Source organism: Pygocentrus nattereri, chromosome 15 (genome assembly GCF_015220715.1).
Source record: "Pygocentrus nattereri isolate fPygNat1 chromosome 15, fPygNat1.pri, whole genome shotgun sequence".
Taxonomy (NCBI): Eukaryota; Metazoa; Chordata; class Actinopteri; order Characiformes; family Serrasalmidae; genus Pygocentrus; species Pygocentrus nattereri.
The window spans coordinates 29,327,584-29,341,022 of NC_051225.1; the positions used below are offsets into that span (position 1 = coordinate 29,327,584).

The 13,439-nt window shown below is 38.0% G+C and overlaps 1 protein-coding gene across 2 annotated transcripts in view; it reads left to right on the top strand.

Moving 5' to 3' along the window:
- ccdc50 (coiled-coil domain containing 50) overlaps positions 1-13,439 on the top strand; it is a 31,383-nt gene that overhangs the window by 682 nt on the left and 17,262 nt on the right. For both annotated transcript variants that reach the window (XM_017716791.2, XM_037545349.1), the window contains exon 2: positions 9,495-9,557. In XM_017716791.2, the coding sequence (XP_017572280.1) occupies positions 9,495-9,557 (63 nt within the window). The remainder of the gene's footprint in view (positions 1-9,494; positions 9,558-13,439) is intronic.

Here is a 13,439-nt window from a genome sequence, read left to right on the forward strand (position 1 = left end):
GGTTTGTTGGTTAGCAGAGGTGGCTAACGTTAACTGCCCTCCATCGTAGATATGGTCAGGCAGGTGTGTCGCATTGTCTCCAGTACAAAGCTGCCCGTTCCATATCACAGTATCTGGATTTGGAGTCCATCTTCAGTACAGGATCATCTTACAGTCTTGGCCCAAATCTTGGACGTAAGGTAGCTGACCTAGCGTTAGTAGTGCTTCACGCCAGCTCTAGCTAATGTTTGTAATGCAGGCAGCACTGCCTTATCTGCGATTTGCGCTTTGTCCTCACAGCTGTGTCACGTTAAATGGGGAATTCCGCCAGTCTTTCAAAATGTTTGCGTAATTAAACGGTTAAGGTGTTAACAATGTCGTCGAGAGTGGTTTGGTGTAAAGTGCTCTGTTCTATAGAAACCTACAGAGTCAGAATGGTTCACCGTGATTGTGATAGGAACCAGACGTTCACCTCTAAATGCTCCCTCACAGAAAGTTACGAATCCTACCCAACGCCCGAAACACTGCTTCACAAGAGCTTTGGAATTCAGGTTTTGACCCAAACATCTTGTTAATCTGTTTATTTTAATCTGTTCATGGTGGAAGAATACATGTAGGGTGTTATAAGGCAAAGTAGTCCTCACAGAAAACGTACTTGTTCCGTTTTTTCCACTAATTTATCATAAACATTACATATAAAATGAGAAGATGGGTAGGTGGTTTTGGATAATAAACAAAATTACTCAGTTTGTGTTGTGGATATAGTGACCCCTGGTTCCAGTCACCACCACTGTAAAGAAATCTGTGTCTGAAACCTCTGCAATGAGACATTTTGCATCAAACCGCTCTGAATTACTTCGTCTCCACCCCAGCAACTACATCTGGTGGAATTCCCTTTTAAATCTGATCAACTGCTTAAATGCGATGAATGTCAGCCTGAGGTAGCAGAGGTAGTTTAATCAGGGCAAAAGACTGAGTGATAGTAAGTAGTACTGGGCAATAAATCACAGCGATATACCGTTATTGATGATATTGAGCACTGATTTTCAGCAGGACTTAGATATTGAGCTTTAAGTCTATGACACCTAATATTCTGTTAAATATTATTTGCAACAATGGTTGAATTTGCGCTTTGGTGCAGAAGTCTATGTCAAGTTTCGAAGATATTATGTTAGTGTAGAGCACCAGGACTCGAGACGCATTGGTGCATCAGCTTTATTAGTGTTAACTAGAATATCATCTGATGCCGTGATAACATGATTAACATGGAAAATACCGTGATTTTAAAGTTTGTTAGTACCTTTCAGCACCAGTATTAAAGCTGACTTCCATACTGATTCCCGTCCAGTAAGTTACTGCATAAAGAAACGGTAAGGATGCTTGATGTAGTAGGCATGCAAAGAGAAAATCTCATGAAGTTAAATTTTGGGTTTAAAAAGGAAACTTGTGGGCAGTGGAAATGTTCACAAGAAGCTTCTTCTAACTCCTTAATTTCTTTTTTTAAAAAGTTATTTTTCACCAAACTTTGGCAAAGCGAAAAAATACCTTGACTTTATCCCCCTCTTTCCTTTTCACGAGCTTCATCGGAGTGAATACATGTTCCTTTAAGGAATCAAGGGCTAAAACTTTGTAACTAACCACTGAAGAGCCCTTTTTGTATGCTGTAAGCTTTGTTCACATTTGAGGGTCACTTATATGCTGTACTGTGTCTTTGTTAAGAACACAGATATTGAGTCTCAGTGTTTTGAATAGAATGAAGGACAAATTGTTGTTTGATGACGGTAGAGCCTGTCAGTGGAACAACATTTCACTCTTATCACTGACTCTTATCATTTGTGGTTGGTGCTGGATTCAGAAAGTTCAGTTAGAACACCAACATGATACTTTTATGGATAAGAGAGTATGATTTTAGCATTATTGCTTACCCTGAACAATTTAGTCTAAAACCTATAACATTCTTGCATTTAGGCTGTCAGGTCCAGGATTTTTGTAATGTTCCCTTTTTCCTGCTCAGTTAATATTAACAGTTTGACAAAAGCCAAAACACTTCACTTGTTTAATCAGTGCTTTTCCCACTTGTCGTTATTGTACCCAAGATTGTGTGCCAGTTAACATCTTGACCAACAGGTCCAGTATTCTGCTGTTTTTTTTTTTTTTTTTAATGACTGTGTGCCATGAGTGAATATGATGTCCAGACAATAAATAGCCTTGCAGCTGATGTGCACTGTATTCACTAAACCACAGGAGAACCCCTAAACATATAAGAGAACGGGCAGTCCATTAAGGATCCAGTGCGCTGGAACACTGAGCCAAAACGACAAAACTGCCACTGTGTTTACTTATAGATTGGAGACTGGAGACTTTCAGCTGCCTGACATGTTCCTGAATCAGTGAGTGTGACATAAGTGTCAGAACTGTTTTGATGATTTGTAGATCTGTGAATTTGTAAGAGTCATTTTAACGTGTGTTAGGGAGATAATTAAGGTCAATGGTTCCAGGTGGCAGTATTTGAATACTGAAATCACTGTTTTGAGACTTGTTATTCTGCATCATGGAAGGTCACTGAGAAAATATGCTGGGCAAAATAGTGTGAAAAGTTTTACCAAGACTGTAAAGTGAACATTTAAGAGGAAGTAAGTATTGTTGCTATGAGAACAAAACCTTGTATCTTCCTTCCTATCTATTTATTTATTTATTTGGAAAAAATAAGAAAATATCATCTGCCTCTTAGACTGTGCTCCATTTTCCTGACTAACAGAATAACTGTAGAAATAGTCAAAATTGACATGGTATAAAATCTTGTTATATTAACTTGCACTAAGATATAAGAACTTGCATTTACCTGTAAAGTTACCTGTTTGCGGGCACAATGTTTTGTTGTGATGGTGATGATGTTACTAAGAAATGCTATAGAGTTTTTATGGCTCACCAAATAAATGACGCAAACATATGAAATATTCAGACACAATATTTTCACATCAAAACTATACACACCAGACGTGATGCAGGTTTTGTATTTTTATTTATTCATTTATTTATTTATGTATTTTTAGTTTCACCATGTTCAAAATGAGGCAGTCAGAGTGTCTCCAAGTGACAGAGAGATCCCTTGCTTCTCACAGAACAGGCAAACAGTGGCATTGGGCCTCATTCATCCATATCTCCTTGAGAAAGGTCCTAAGAAAAGCTCTACGTCAGATTAACGATGTGTTCTTAAACTGCAGAACTGTTCACACCTTTGTGCTCTGGAGTGTGTGTAGATTCTGTTCTCACCTAAGAGCAAATCCCACAAAAACACGGGAATGTCAACATTTTCATGACATGAGCTTAAGTCGGTTTTAAGAAGACATTTCTTCTGGCTGGTGAATGATGACATTGTGTAGGCTGATATCTACTTAGGAAAACCAAAAGGAGGGCCACCTCATTTAGCCGCTAGAACGTTAGGAGAGCTTTCGCATACAGCTCGGATCTCTGTAATTCAGTTTGAGCTGCTTTTGGAGATGCTAACCGCATCTGTGGGGAAGCAGGGGGCAAACAAATCCTTCTGATATTTGTTAAAAAAAAGTTCTAGTTGCCAGGACACAGCTGAACTGTCAGACTAGATAGATAGATGGGCTGAGAGACAGTTAAAATAGGTTTCTTTGGCAAACCATGTTGGCACATTGTCCCCTGAAAATGAAAAAACCCTGTAGAAGGCAAGTCTCCATCAGTATAGCTGTAGTTTTAGCTCATAAGATCATCTTAGACTCTTAGACATCTCCATGTTACTCATCCAACACAAAACCTACCAATTTCTCTATTATATTTGAGTAATGAAACATTTTTTGAAAGTTATTCCTCTGCGTGAGGCTGAACTGCTAAGCGCTACGTTCATTTTAACCAAGATCTTTCCCTCCAACCTTCCTACCCTAGTCAATAAGATATCCATTTGTGACCAGATGTTCAAATATCAAAATGCACATCCCTGTTTGTGACTACACAGAGAAATGTAACATTTATTTCTGCAGTGATAGTCTAAGTAGATGCAGTCCCAGCTTCTTAATTGTATAAATGTTTATGTATCAGCATCATCGTTGGCTCCAGCAGATGTTAACATGAAAAAATCGGATATCGACCTGATGTTGCTCAATCGGTACATCCCTAATAGATATGAATTTGTTAGTGCTGCTCACTCCTCTGTTTGAAATTGTGTATTGAGCCAAAACTGTTTAAGGTTTTGACTCCGTGTAGGAAGGAAACAGCTGGCCTCAGTCCTTGGAATGTTGTTGATGCTAGTATAAAAAGCAGAAGGCTGTGAGAATGTTGACTTAGCGTAGCTCAGGCCTTCAGGGATGCGTTCAGTGTGGGTTAGTTTTTCATGTTTGTGTGCATGGTTTAAGTGTTTTCTTTGTCCTGCTTAGGTTCCTGAAGTGTTTCTGTTGATTCGTGTGACATGTTACTGATGCAGCCTGATAAGTGGCTATAAACCTGTATTTGTTTGTGGTGGTTGTTTTTAAAACGGAAGTTGTGGATCTTTTTCAAAATGTAGGACACAGTCCAAAGTCCTCTTAGTGTACCTGCTGAAATCCAAGATAGCGGGTTGCTTGTTGAATATCTTAACCTCCAATGTGTACAGGCCTGCTTTTGCCAGATTACACTTGCCATGCATACGTGTTCAGTTTCACCTGGCCGTAGTCCTTCACAGACCTGTGGTGTTCTGCTGTTAAGGAGCTTAAGCATATGGGTCTTACTGGTGTACCCTGGCTGACACGGAACCCAGGTTGCCTTGCATCTGTTCGAACTCCTCCCCAGACATCAACCCACATATCACACGTTTGCTATGCTGAAGGTTTTGTCGTCTTTATTCAGACGACTTTATTTCCTTCCCCTTCAGGTCACTGCATCGAACATCTAAAGAGTAGCCATGAACAAGCGCCTAACAAGTCAGACTTATATATTGTCATTGTGAGAACCTGTTATCTATGTTTTTTGTCTTTTTTTTTTAATTATTTGAAAACACCAGCTGCCTATCAGTGAATCACTTAGTTGTTTACTAGTTGTTTGTTAATTGTTCTTGCAGCATCATCGTTAACAGTACTGGTTTCGTTGAAATTCTGCAGTAATTTAATTAGGCCTAGGCGAAGTTTAAAGACGATCAGCACATTATTTTCTTGTTTAAAATCACAATTATCAATTATTACTCTGGAATTCAGCTATAGATAAATTTAGAAAAATCTGTAGCATTACAGTTTCATAATGTTTATCATGTAACTCCTCTAAACCATCTGGATGCTTTCTGGAACATTTTGCAAATCGTCATCAGGTTACATGTCAGTCATCAATGATGTCTGATTTCATCACTGAGGCCCAATGCAAATGAACCTCTGACCAGTAATTTAATGCTTTATTGTGTGCTTTGAGAATCCTGGCTGACCACAGATGTTTTCTGAGTGTTTACATGTCAGTGTGTTATTTGTGGTAGAATCTTTCATGCTCTGCCACAGTCAAGATGAGCTGTTCTGCTACCTTCGTGATGCAAGTTTGCTTGGACTACAACCATGACCGAGAACCTTTGGTTGGTCAGCAAATCTTTTAATGCATCCACACAATGCAGAAAATTGAGCATTAATATGCTTTGGGTTTTTCCTTCTGTAAATGTAAATACTTTGTGCAAATATTGCAGAATAATGTTCAACTACATTAGACTGAATTCACTATTGTGCTTTTTCACATCACAGACACAGCATGTAGCATGTATAGTCACATATTAGTATTTTGTCCATGTCATGCCATCTTAGTGAAACCTTTAAAGGAGCCATATCCTACATTTTAGTGTTTTATTTTTGCCCCTGAGGATCTCACACTATTTGTGTGGTAAACTGTGGGTTAAATGGGGCATTTGTATATAAATGCATTGGCTTTCGTGATCACAAGGCCAGTTAATGCAAAACACTTATTGGAGCTTGCTTTCCATAAATAGACTGTTTGTGTTTCATCAAACTCTTATTTTTAAAAAGTGTTTTTGTTGACATGAGCAAAATTGAATAGTCTCTTACACAGATGTAAGCACTGGAATTATATTGCTGGAATTTTTTGGGGATGGGTTGATTTTATTAAAAGATTTATAAAAAAAACTTTATTTTGTCACAGAGATGTAAAAGGTGTAAGCTAAGCTTTCATTTCTCTTTGTTTTTAGTTTGCTTTGTTTTCCTTATGAGTACAGATTTCATATTATTCACCTGCGATAACCTTAAGATCTTCTAAATGTGTGCAATGTGAGGCCACATTTAAGTTCCATTTCCACATTTCGAAGAATCTCCTCTCAGATCTGACGTATTCAATTCTTGTAACATGTTTCACATTTAGTTAAGATGACCAAGACAATCTGTGTACGGTTTAGAAAAGACAATATTCAGTGTAAGAACTTGTCTGTGTGTAAAGGCTTTCAAGTATTAATTGTACCTGCTTGATGTGTGTGAAATGTAAGATGGACATGTTGGGTATTATCCGCTAAACTATTTTCTGTGCTTTATATCCAAAGCCGCCTTCTACAAGCGTGAAACATTGTCATTCTGTGTTGGAAACTGATTTAGTTACCGACCTTAAAAAGCAGTCTTTATGGCATATCGCATTAATATTTCAGCAGGCTTCAGGCCACTTAATCGTCTAGCACTTTCCTCCAGACTCACTTAGTGTTTGTGTTGCAATTCTGTGTGGTTATATGCTATAGATTAAGGATGCACAGTGTGGGAATTGTGCTGGCGTCTGATATTTTATGTAGATATCTGCCAGTGCAGAAACCTGAACTCTTTTACTCTACCTGGATTAGCATTACAGATAAATATAACTTTTATTTGCCAAGCAGTGATGCACAATGATGTCAGAGTCGTATCAGTATCAGCAGATATTTACTAGAATTGTGATTTTATTTCATTGTTTACATTTTATACTTAACTGTATTTGTATTCCTACAGAAATGAATGCTATGTTTCTTCGTAATGGTAATTAAGGTGGATCAATCCCAATTTCTGCGTTTTTATAAACATTTATGTATCAGCATTGGTGTCGGCACATATGGACATGAAAAATATCCAGTATCGATATCGACCCATGTTTCCTATATTGGTGTATCACCATTGTGGAGAGTTACAAGCATAGTAATAGAGTAATAGATATCACTTGTGCTGTTATTTTTTTTTAAAGCAATTTTAAGCCAATACTGAAATAATTCTGACATTATCTTGCACGTCTGCTGTAGTTTGGCTATAGTCTGCTGTAGTTTGGCTTGCATTTCTCCTATAGATTTCTGTAGAATTGGCCCACAGGTTGTTTTGGTTATCCTGAAATATAATCTAGGCTTTTTTTTTAAACCAGATGATGCTGTGAATGATTTGCACTTCTTGTATTAGACCTAAGCCCTTCATTTGTCCTCTGATTACTTCCTTTTTAGCCCAAACTAACAGTAGTAGATGTAGCATTTTACGGGGAAATTCGTGATATGGTTGATCTCACAGGGTAGTCAGTGTAGTTAAAAAGCTGTGTTGGTGTAACAGCACATATACACCTTTTGTTAAGCTGCTCTTTTGATGTTGGCAACGGAAGGCCAGTTATTGTTTTCAGGCCTGTTTAATTTCCTTTTGAGTGCTTTTGTCTGCTACGTTCAAATAAGGCTTAGTTAACCCAGAGCTCAGCACCAGATGGGGATATGTTTAATCACTGGTCTGTAATCGTGGCTTACTGTTATCCTCCTCTCGTGCCTTAGCGAGCTCCGACATGAGGATGCAGCCAGTTTACCACAAGATCAGATCTGTACCATCAGGAAATGTATAATTGCCTATGTTGCCTAAAGTCACACTGCAACCAGCAACGAATGCTTGTTTGTCATTTGAAACAAACACTAATGTAAGTTTCAGAAGTCTTTTTACAGGCTATATTAGGAAGTCAGATTTTTTTGGGACCTTTTATACTGTTTCCTGTTTAAGCTCAGATCGTTTGCATGTTTAGATGCAGTCAAGTCTAGCTGAAGAATCTGAATCTGTATTCTATAGTCTAAGTGCAGTACTGTGCAAACAGAGACAACCTCTTCATTTTTTTTTTTTTTTTTTGATTTCCAATTAAAACAGCCATTAAATACATGTTATTCATTTAGGCCAAAGCCTCAACAACTAAATATAGTTTTTATATTTTTTTAGTATTTAGTGTGTCCGCCCTTAGCTTTTATTACAGCTTACATTCTTCTCAAGAGACTTGCTGTCCATTTGCTTGCACATTTTTCCGCACCTCCAAAGTTCAGTCTTAGATTTTACAATCCATGTAATCTCTAAACTTTAAACTCCTAACACCCACAAAACCTTACTCGACAGCTCAAATGTCCAGTTGTCGTGTTTAAGTCATGTTTTCTCAGTAAGGCTTCTTGACAGTTGCACATCCTTTCAGACCTGTAGAACTGAGTTGTCTTCTCGCAGTGGACAGAAATCTCCTCTGAAGAGGAGATTAGAAGAAGAGTATCTCTTTTGGCCATAGTTGCATGTGAGAGTAAACATTACACACACATAAGGCAGTTAAGATGTGTGTGAGTGGTAGAATACTGTTAGCTTTGATTCAATATTTTTCACAGTACTCTATACATTCTACTGTACATTCTGCTGCCATGTGGGATATGCGTGCATATGGTGTGCTAATCTGTCTGAATTATAAACGTAGAGCTAGCCTACGTTGTATTTATAGCTTGTGTTTAACCACTGTCAGCATTGTTACCCTCCAGTGCATCTGTTCTTTTTTCCCCTTTCCTTTTTCGATGCATCAGGGCTTTGATCTAAGTGAACTGAAAGTGAACAAGCTCACCCTCTGAGGAAATAAGAAAAGTCTGCTACACAAATGTGTTACAATGCTGTTTATGACCGTGTCCTGCATCTCAGACTGTCTTAGGAAATGCCATCCACCTCACGCTTGGAGTCTTTTCCCAGATTTCCACTTCTGCGCTCCACTTCTCACTTTTGCATCGAAAAGTGGGTTTAAATTCAGGCACAAAAGCTGTGCCCTGCAGAATATATTCAAATTTGTTTGCTTGGTTAAAATGTGGAGCTCCTACTGCTGAATTTCTCTGCACAAGTAAAACCTGGAAGAGAAAGCATGTCAAATGTGTAGTGTGTTCTTTTTTTTTCTTCCTGCTTATAGCAGTATTGGCAGGAGGCGGACGGCTTTAGCCTCCAGTGACATAATTTTACACAGCTGGACTCTGCCTTCCTGACTCTTTCTTAGAAAGGGCTTTGTTGTGGGTGGCAGCGTTGTGTTGTTGAACTGTAAACAGTCATTTTCTCCAAATAAATGTGTGACTATTGCACCACTGACGTTTTAAAGCTAGGGTGGAGAGTGAAATGCTGTTGTTTTATTCTGTAGTTAATTAGTCCAGAACGTTCTCCTAAGACCATAGATAACAGTATACTCATTTCTTAAGGTGGTTTAAATTCCTAGACCTGGGGAATGACACTAATAAGGTGACTAATAAGGTGTGTGTGTTCTGTTTCTTTCCACAGTGTGTCGAGACTTTGCTGTGCTAGAAGACCACTGCCTGGCCCACAACCTTCAAGAGCAAGAAAGTAAGTGCGCTGGTCAGAAATTGAGGTGCTCAGTTCAGTAAGCTGTATCCTAGGGTTGCACAAATATTTGAATGGAAAATAGGGATGTCTGTGTTAGTAGTCAGTGCAGTTTGAGTCAAGACTTTTAGTAGTAGGCCTTTCATAATTATTACTTAATCACCTAATCACAGTTATTTGAGATGGTGTTTAAGCATACTTCATTTGTTTTCTACAGTCGTTAGACTTTGCAGTGATTTAATGCCACAACAAGCGAAATGTGATTTTGGGGTGTTGGATTGAGACAAATAAATGTGAATTAAAATCAGCAAATGCTTGCATTAAGATGCACTATGGGACTCATGAAAGCAAAAAAAAAGTTCTAATCTTTATGCTGTAGCATGTTTAGAGAGCAGCATGAGTAATATTTGTTTATTTGCTAGCTGTCTAGCTAATTCTAACATTTTTAGCTTGTATGCTTGCAGTAAAGTCAAAACATAGCTTTGACTTTAGCCGTGATTTTAACACCTGCATAAAATGAACAAAAAGACAGTCGAATTGTTGATCGCAGTTGTTTATGCGACAGTCATAAACAAAAATTTCAAGATTTTGATGGCCCTTCAATGATCACCACAGCACTGTGGTAGAATGCCAACTGAGGTGTTCACGTCACTGTCACAACCGAGTGATGGAAGGGACGAGTGGTCTTCGTGTTCATAATTTCGAGCATCGTTTTATTCAAGTCGCTCATGTTCCACTTTATTGCTCTGCTGCATTGTCTTTGTATATAAAGCAAACTTGCTCTAGACCAGTTGTGCTTTTGATTTTATGTATATTATATGGTGTATATCAGCTGTCGATACCAATATGATTCCGAGATCATTGTACGCCTTTATGCATTTACATATCGCTGCTGTCGGAAGAAAACCATCTCCATTTTTGTTGTTTCAGTTTTTGACATAATCTGAAAATGCCTGTTCTTTACATTGTGTGTAGATTTTATGATGAGTGGACCAAAAGAAACAACCCAAAATGATTTGGAAAAAACTCTGGTTCTGTTGACTTGCATTAAAAGTAAATTTAAAAGTAAGTTTTTTCCTTCTCGTGTAAAGTTACTATTTTGGATACTATTATGAGGTTTTGTTCCAACAACAGCGATATGTTTGTTGTAATGGTTTGTATTTAACTCTGAGCTGCTATTATACAGTCATATGCAAACGTTTAAACACCCCTGGTCAAATTACATGTTGATTTTCTAAGTGAAAGTAAGTTAACTTATCCTCTATAGAGAACAAACTTAATTGTTGCATTAATTTCAAGGGCAAAATCACTTGTAAAAGGTCTGTATTTAAAAAAAAAAAAAAAAAAAAAAATCTAAATGTGATATATAAAATGTGACATCACTAAATCAACAAAGCATGTCATTTAACCATGGGTAGCCTGACTTTTGCATACCACTGCACATTGTTTTTTTTTGTTTTTTTTTTAAAGAATTTATTAAATGCATTTTAAATATACATGAAGTTGAAATATATACAAAATTGAATGATCAAAAAATTGCGGTTGCTGTTTAAGACTCATGCAGCCCTGCTGTATCCTCACAATTATACACATTACTGTAATTTTTGATTATTAAACAAACTGTTCAACAAAAAATAAAATCAACGGAAATGTTCAGATGTTCAGTGCCAAATATTGACTGGCCAAGGCATGTTTTGTGCTGTAGCTGCGAATAGTGGAAACATAGGTCTGTTCCCACCAATGGCACTGCACAACCTGCATGCATAAATAATCACACGCTGATATGAGACTGTTATTGACTCAACACTGGTCGAAACTAATTGTGATGGGTTACGTATGCAGTGCTAGCTGTTCACCATTACTTAGCAACATTGCCTCAGATCTCGAGTAGTAAATGAAAGAAGCAAACTTCAGATATCTCAAACTACATTTTGGGGAAGGGGACGGTTTGGGGAAGTTTGATAGCCCGCCCCCCCACATGCATGTTACATGTTATCCCAGATGCAGCTGCCCCAAGTCAGGTGCACAGTCGTATAAGTTTGGCCCCTAGTCAAATTACATTGGCATTTACTGTTTATTCACTAACATATTGATCAAAGCATAGACTGTAACATTGGCAGAGGCAACATTTTATGAGACATTTTATATCTTATTTTCCAGTATGTTAAACTCCAATAAATAGAAACTGTGAACTAAAATTTTTTCATAAAAAGTCATTTTGGAGATTTTGTCCTCTGTAGAGAACGTGTTACCTTATTTTCACTCCAAATCAACAAAATGTAATTTCACCAGGGGTGACCAAACTTTTGCATCTGATAATAACTGTTGGCAGTAGGCTTGCCGTTACGGATCAGATTTATTGCTCCACCACGCTGCTCCTCTTTTCCCTGAGGAAATGAAGACATATATCACTGTGTAAGTGGAAAGAACCTCAAACTCAAGCTCCTTCATTATCTGTTCCACTCTCAGGCCAGCGGTGTGGCGGTTTGTGGCCGCAGTAGCAGCATAGCCACCCCTCTGGCGGTGAATCTACACTTTCTTTGCACATCTGCATTATTTTAAATGCAGCCTACTGCGTCTGCTCTCCCTCACAGCTGAAAATTGGCTGAAAATTTAGCTTGCTGAGCGCTCTGTGTGCGTGCGTGTGGCTGGTTGGCAGAAGCTCAGTGGCACATGGTTTTTATTGCGCTGCAGAGCATGCGCTCCTCATTATCTCTGAGGTCATGAGGATATACAAAGTAACTTAGACATAACATTGGCTTCTTCTGTGCATAACACTGTAAAAGGATGGGTGGAAGTTAAAGCTTCTGTCCTGACATCTTTTAACTGGGTCTGATTGATGTCAGCAATGTTATATCCAGATATTTTAAGTAGCATGTACGTGATGTGACTTGATGACATCATGTAAACTAATGTCTTTTTATTTATTTATTTTTGGGGGGATGGGGGCAATATATACATATAACTGATGCATCAAAGCACTGACTCAACATCACTCTGCTCTCTCGTTCTGGATGAACTTTATGCAAATGTTCTGAGTGCTGACCAATTAGATTGTGTCTCAGTAACTGATCATTTCAAAGCCACAGTCACACAGCAAGGTTTAATACCAGAACTCACTTGAAAATATAATTGTTGATAAAACCTTTATTATTACATTCTTGCTGTTCATTATTATGATTAGGATGCTTTGGGCCTCAGACCTGCCCTCTAACTCTGCATACACTTTCTTTGCACCTCAACCTGCTTGTGTTTAGCGACACAGCAGCCTCACCACCCCAAATTCCTGGATATGGGTATTTCTTACAACGTGTAACAGTTTTGACATGTTGTAGCAGCAACAACAAGAAAAAGGTGAAGTGCTAAAATTTGTATTCCCAGACTGTTACAGTGTGACAAAACATGACAGTAACTCAACATCAGTACATCACAGCATTGCTGGAAGCCTCTGTCCAGTAAATCTTATGATATGTGCATTTTTATTGTGCTTTCTGTTTGGCTGCAGTCCATAACGCTGCTACAGCCGTTTTAGCAGTTGGTGATATTAGTAGAAATAAAGGTCCATGGTTGAAGTGTTGTTCTGAGTCAAGTTTATCTGCACTCAAAGCTTTCTGATAAGCCCTTTAAATAGACTTGACAGCTTTATGCCAGTTTCACAGATCACATGAATTGCTGTGGTTTGGAAAATGGCTCAGACTTACTCTAAATTTAGACAGTGTGCTTTGGTTAAAGTTTTGCTTCCTCTGTTTAGTGGTTGTATGTCTCATATGGAACTTTAAAATTAAACGTAAAAAGTTTCATAAAATGGGTCCTGTTTTTTTTTTTTGCTTCTGTTTTTGCATTTTTGGTAATACTGTCTTTTAAGGAACCAATATAAGGAACACA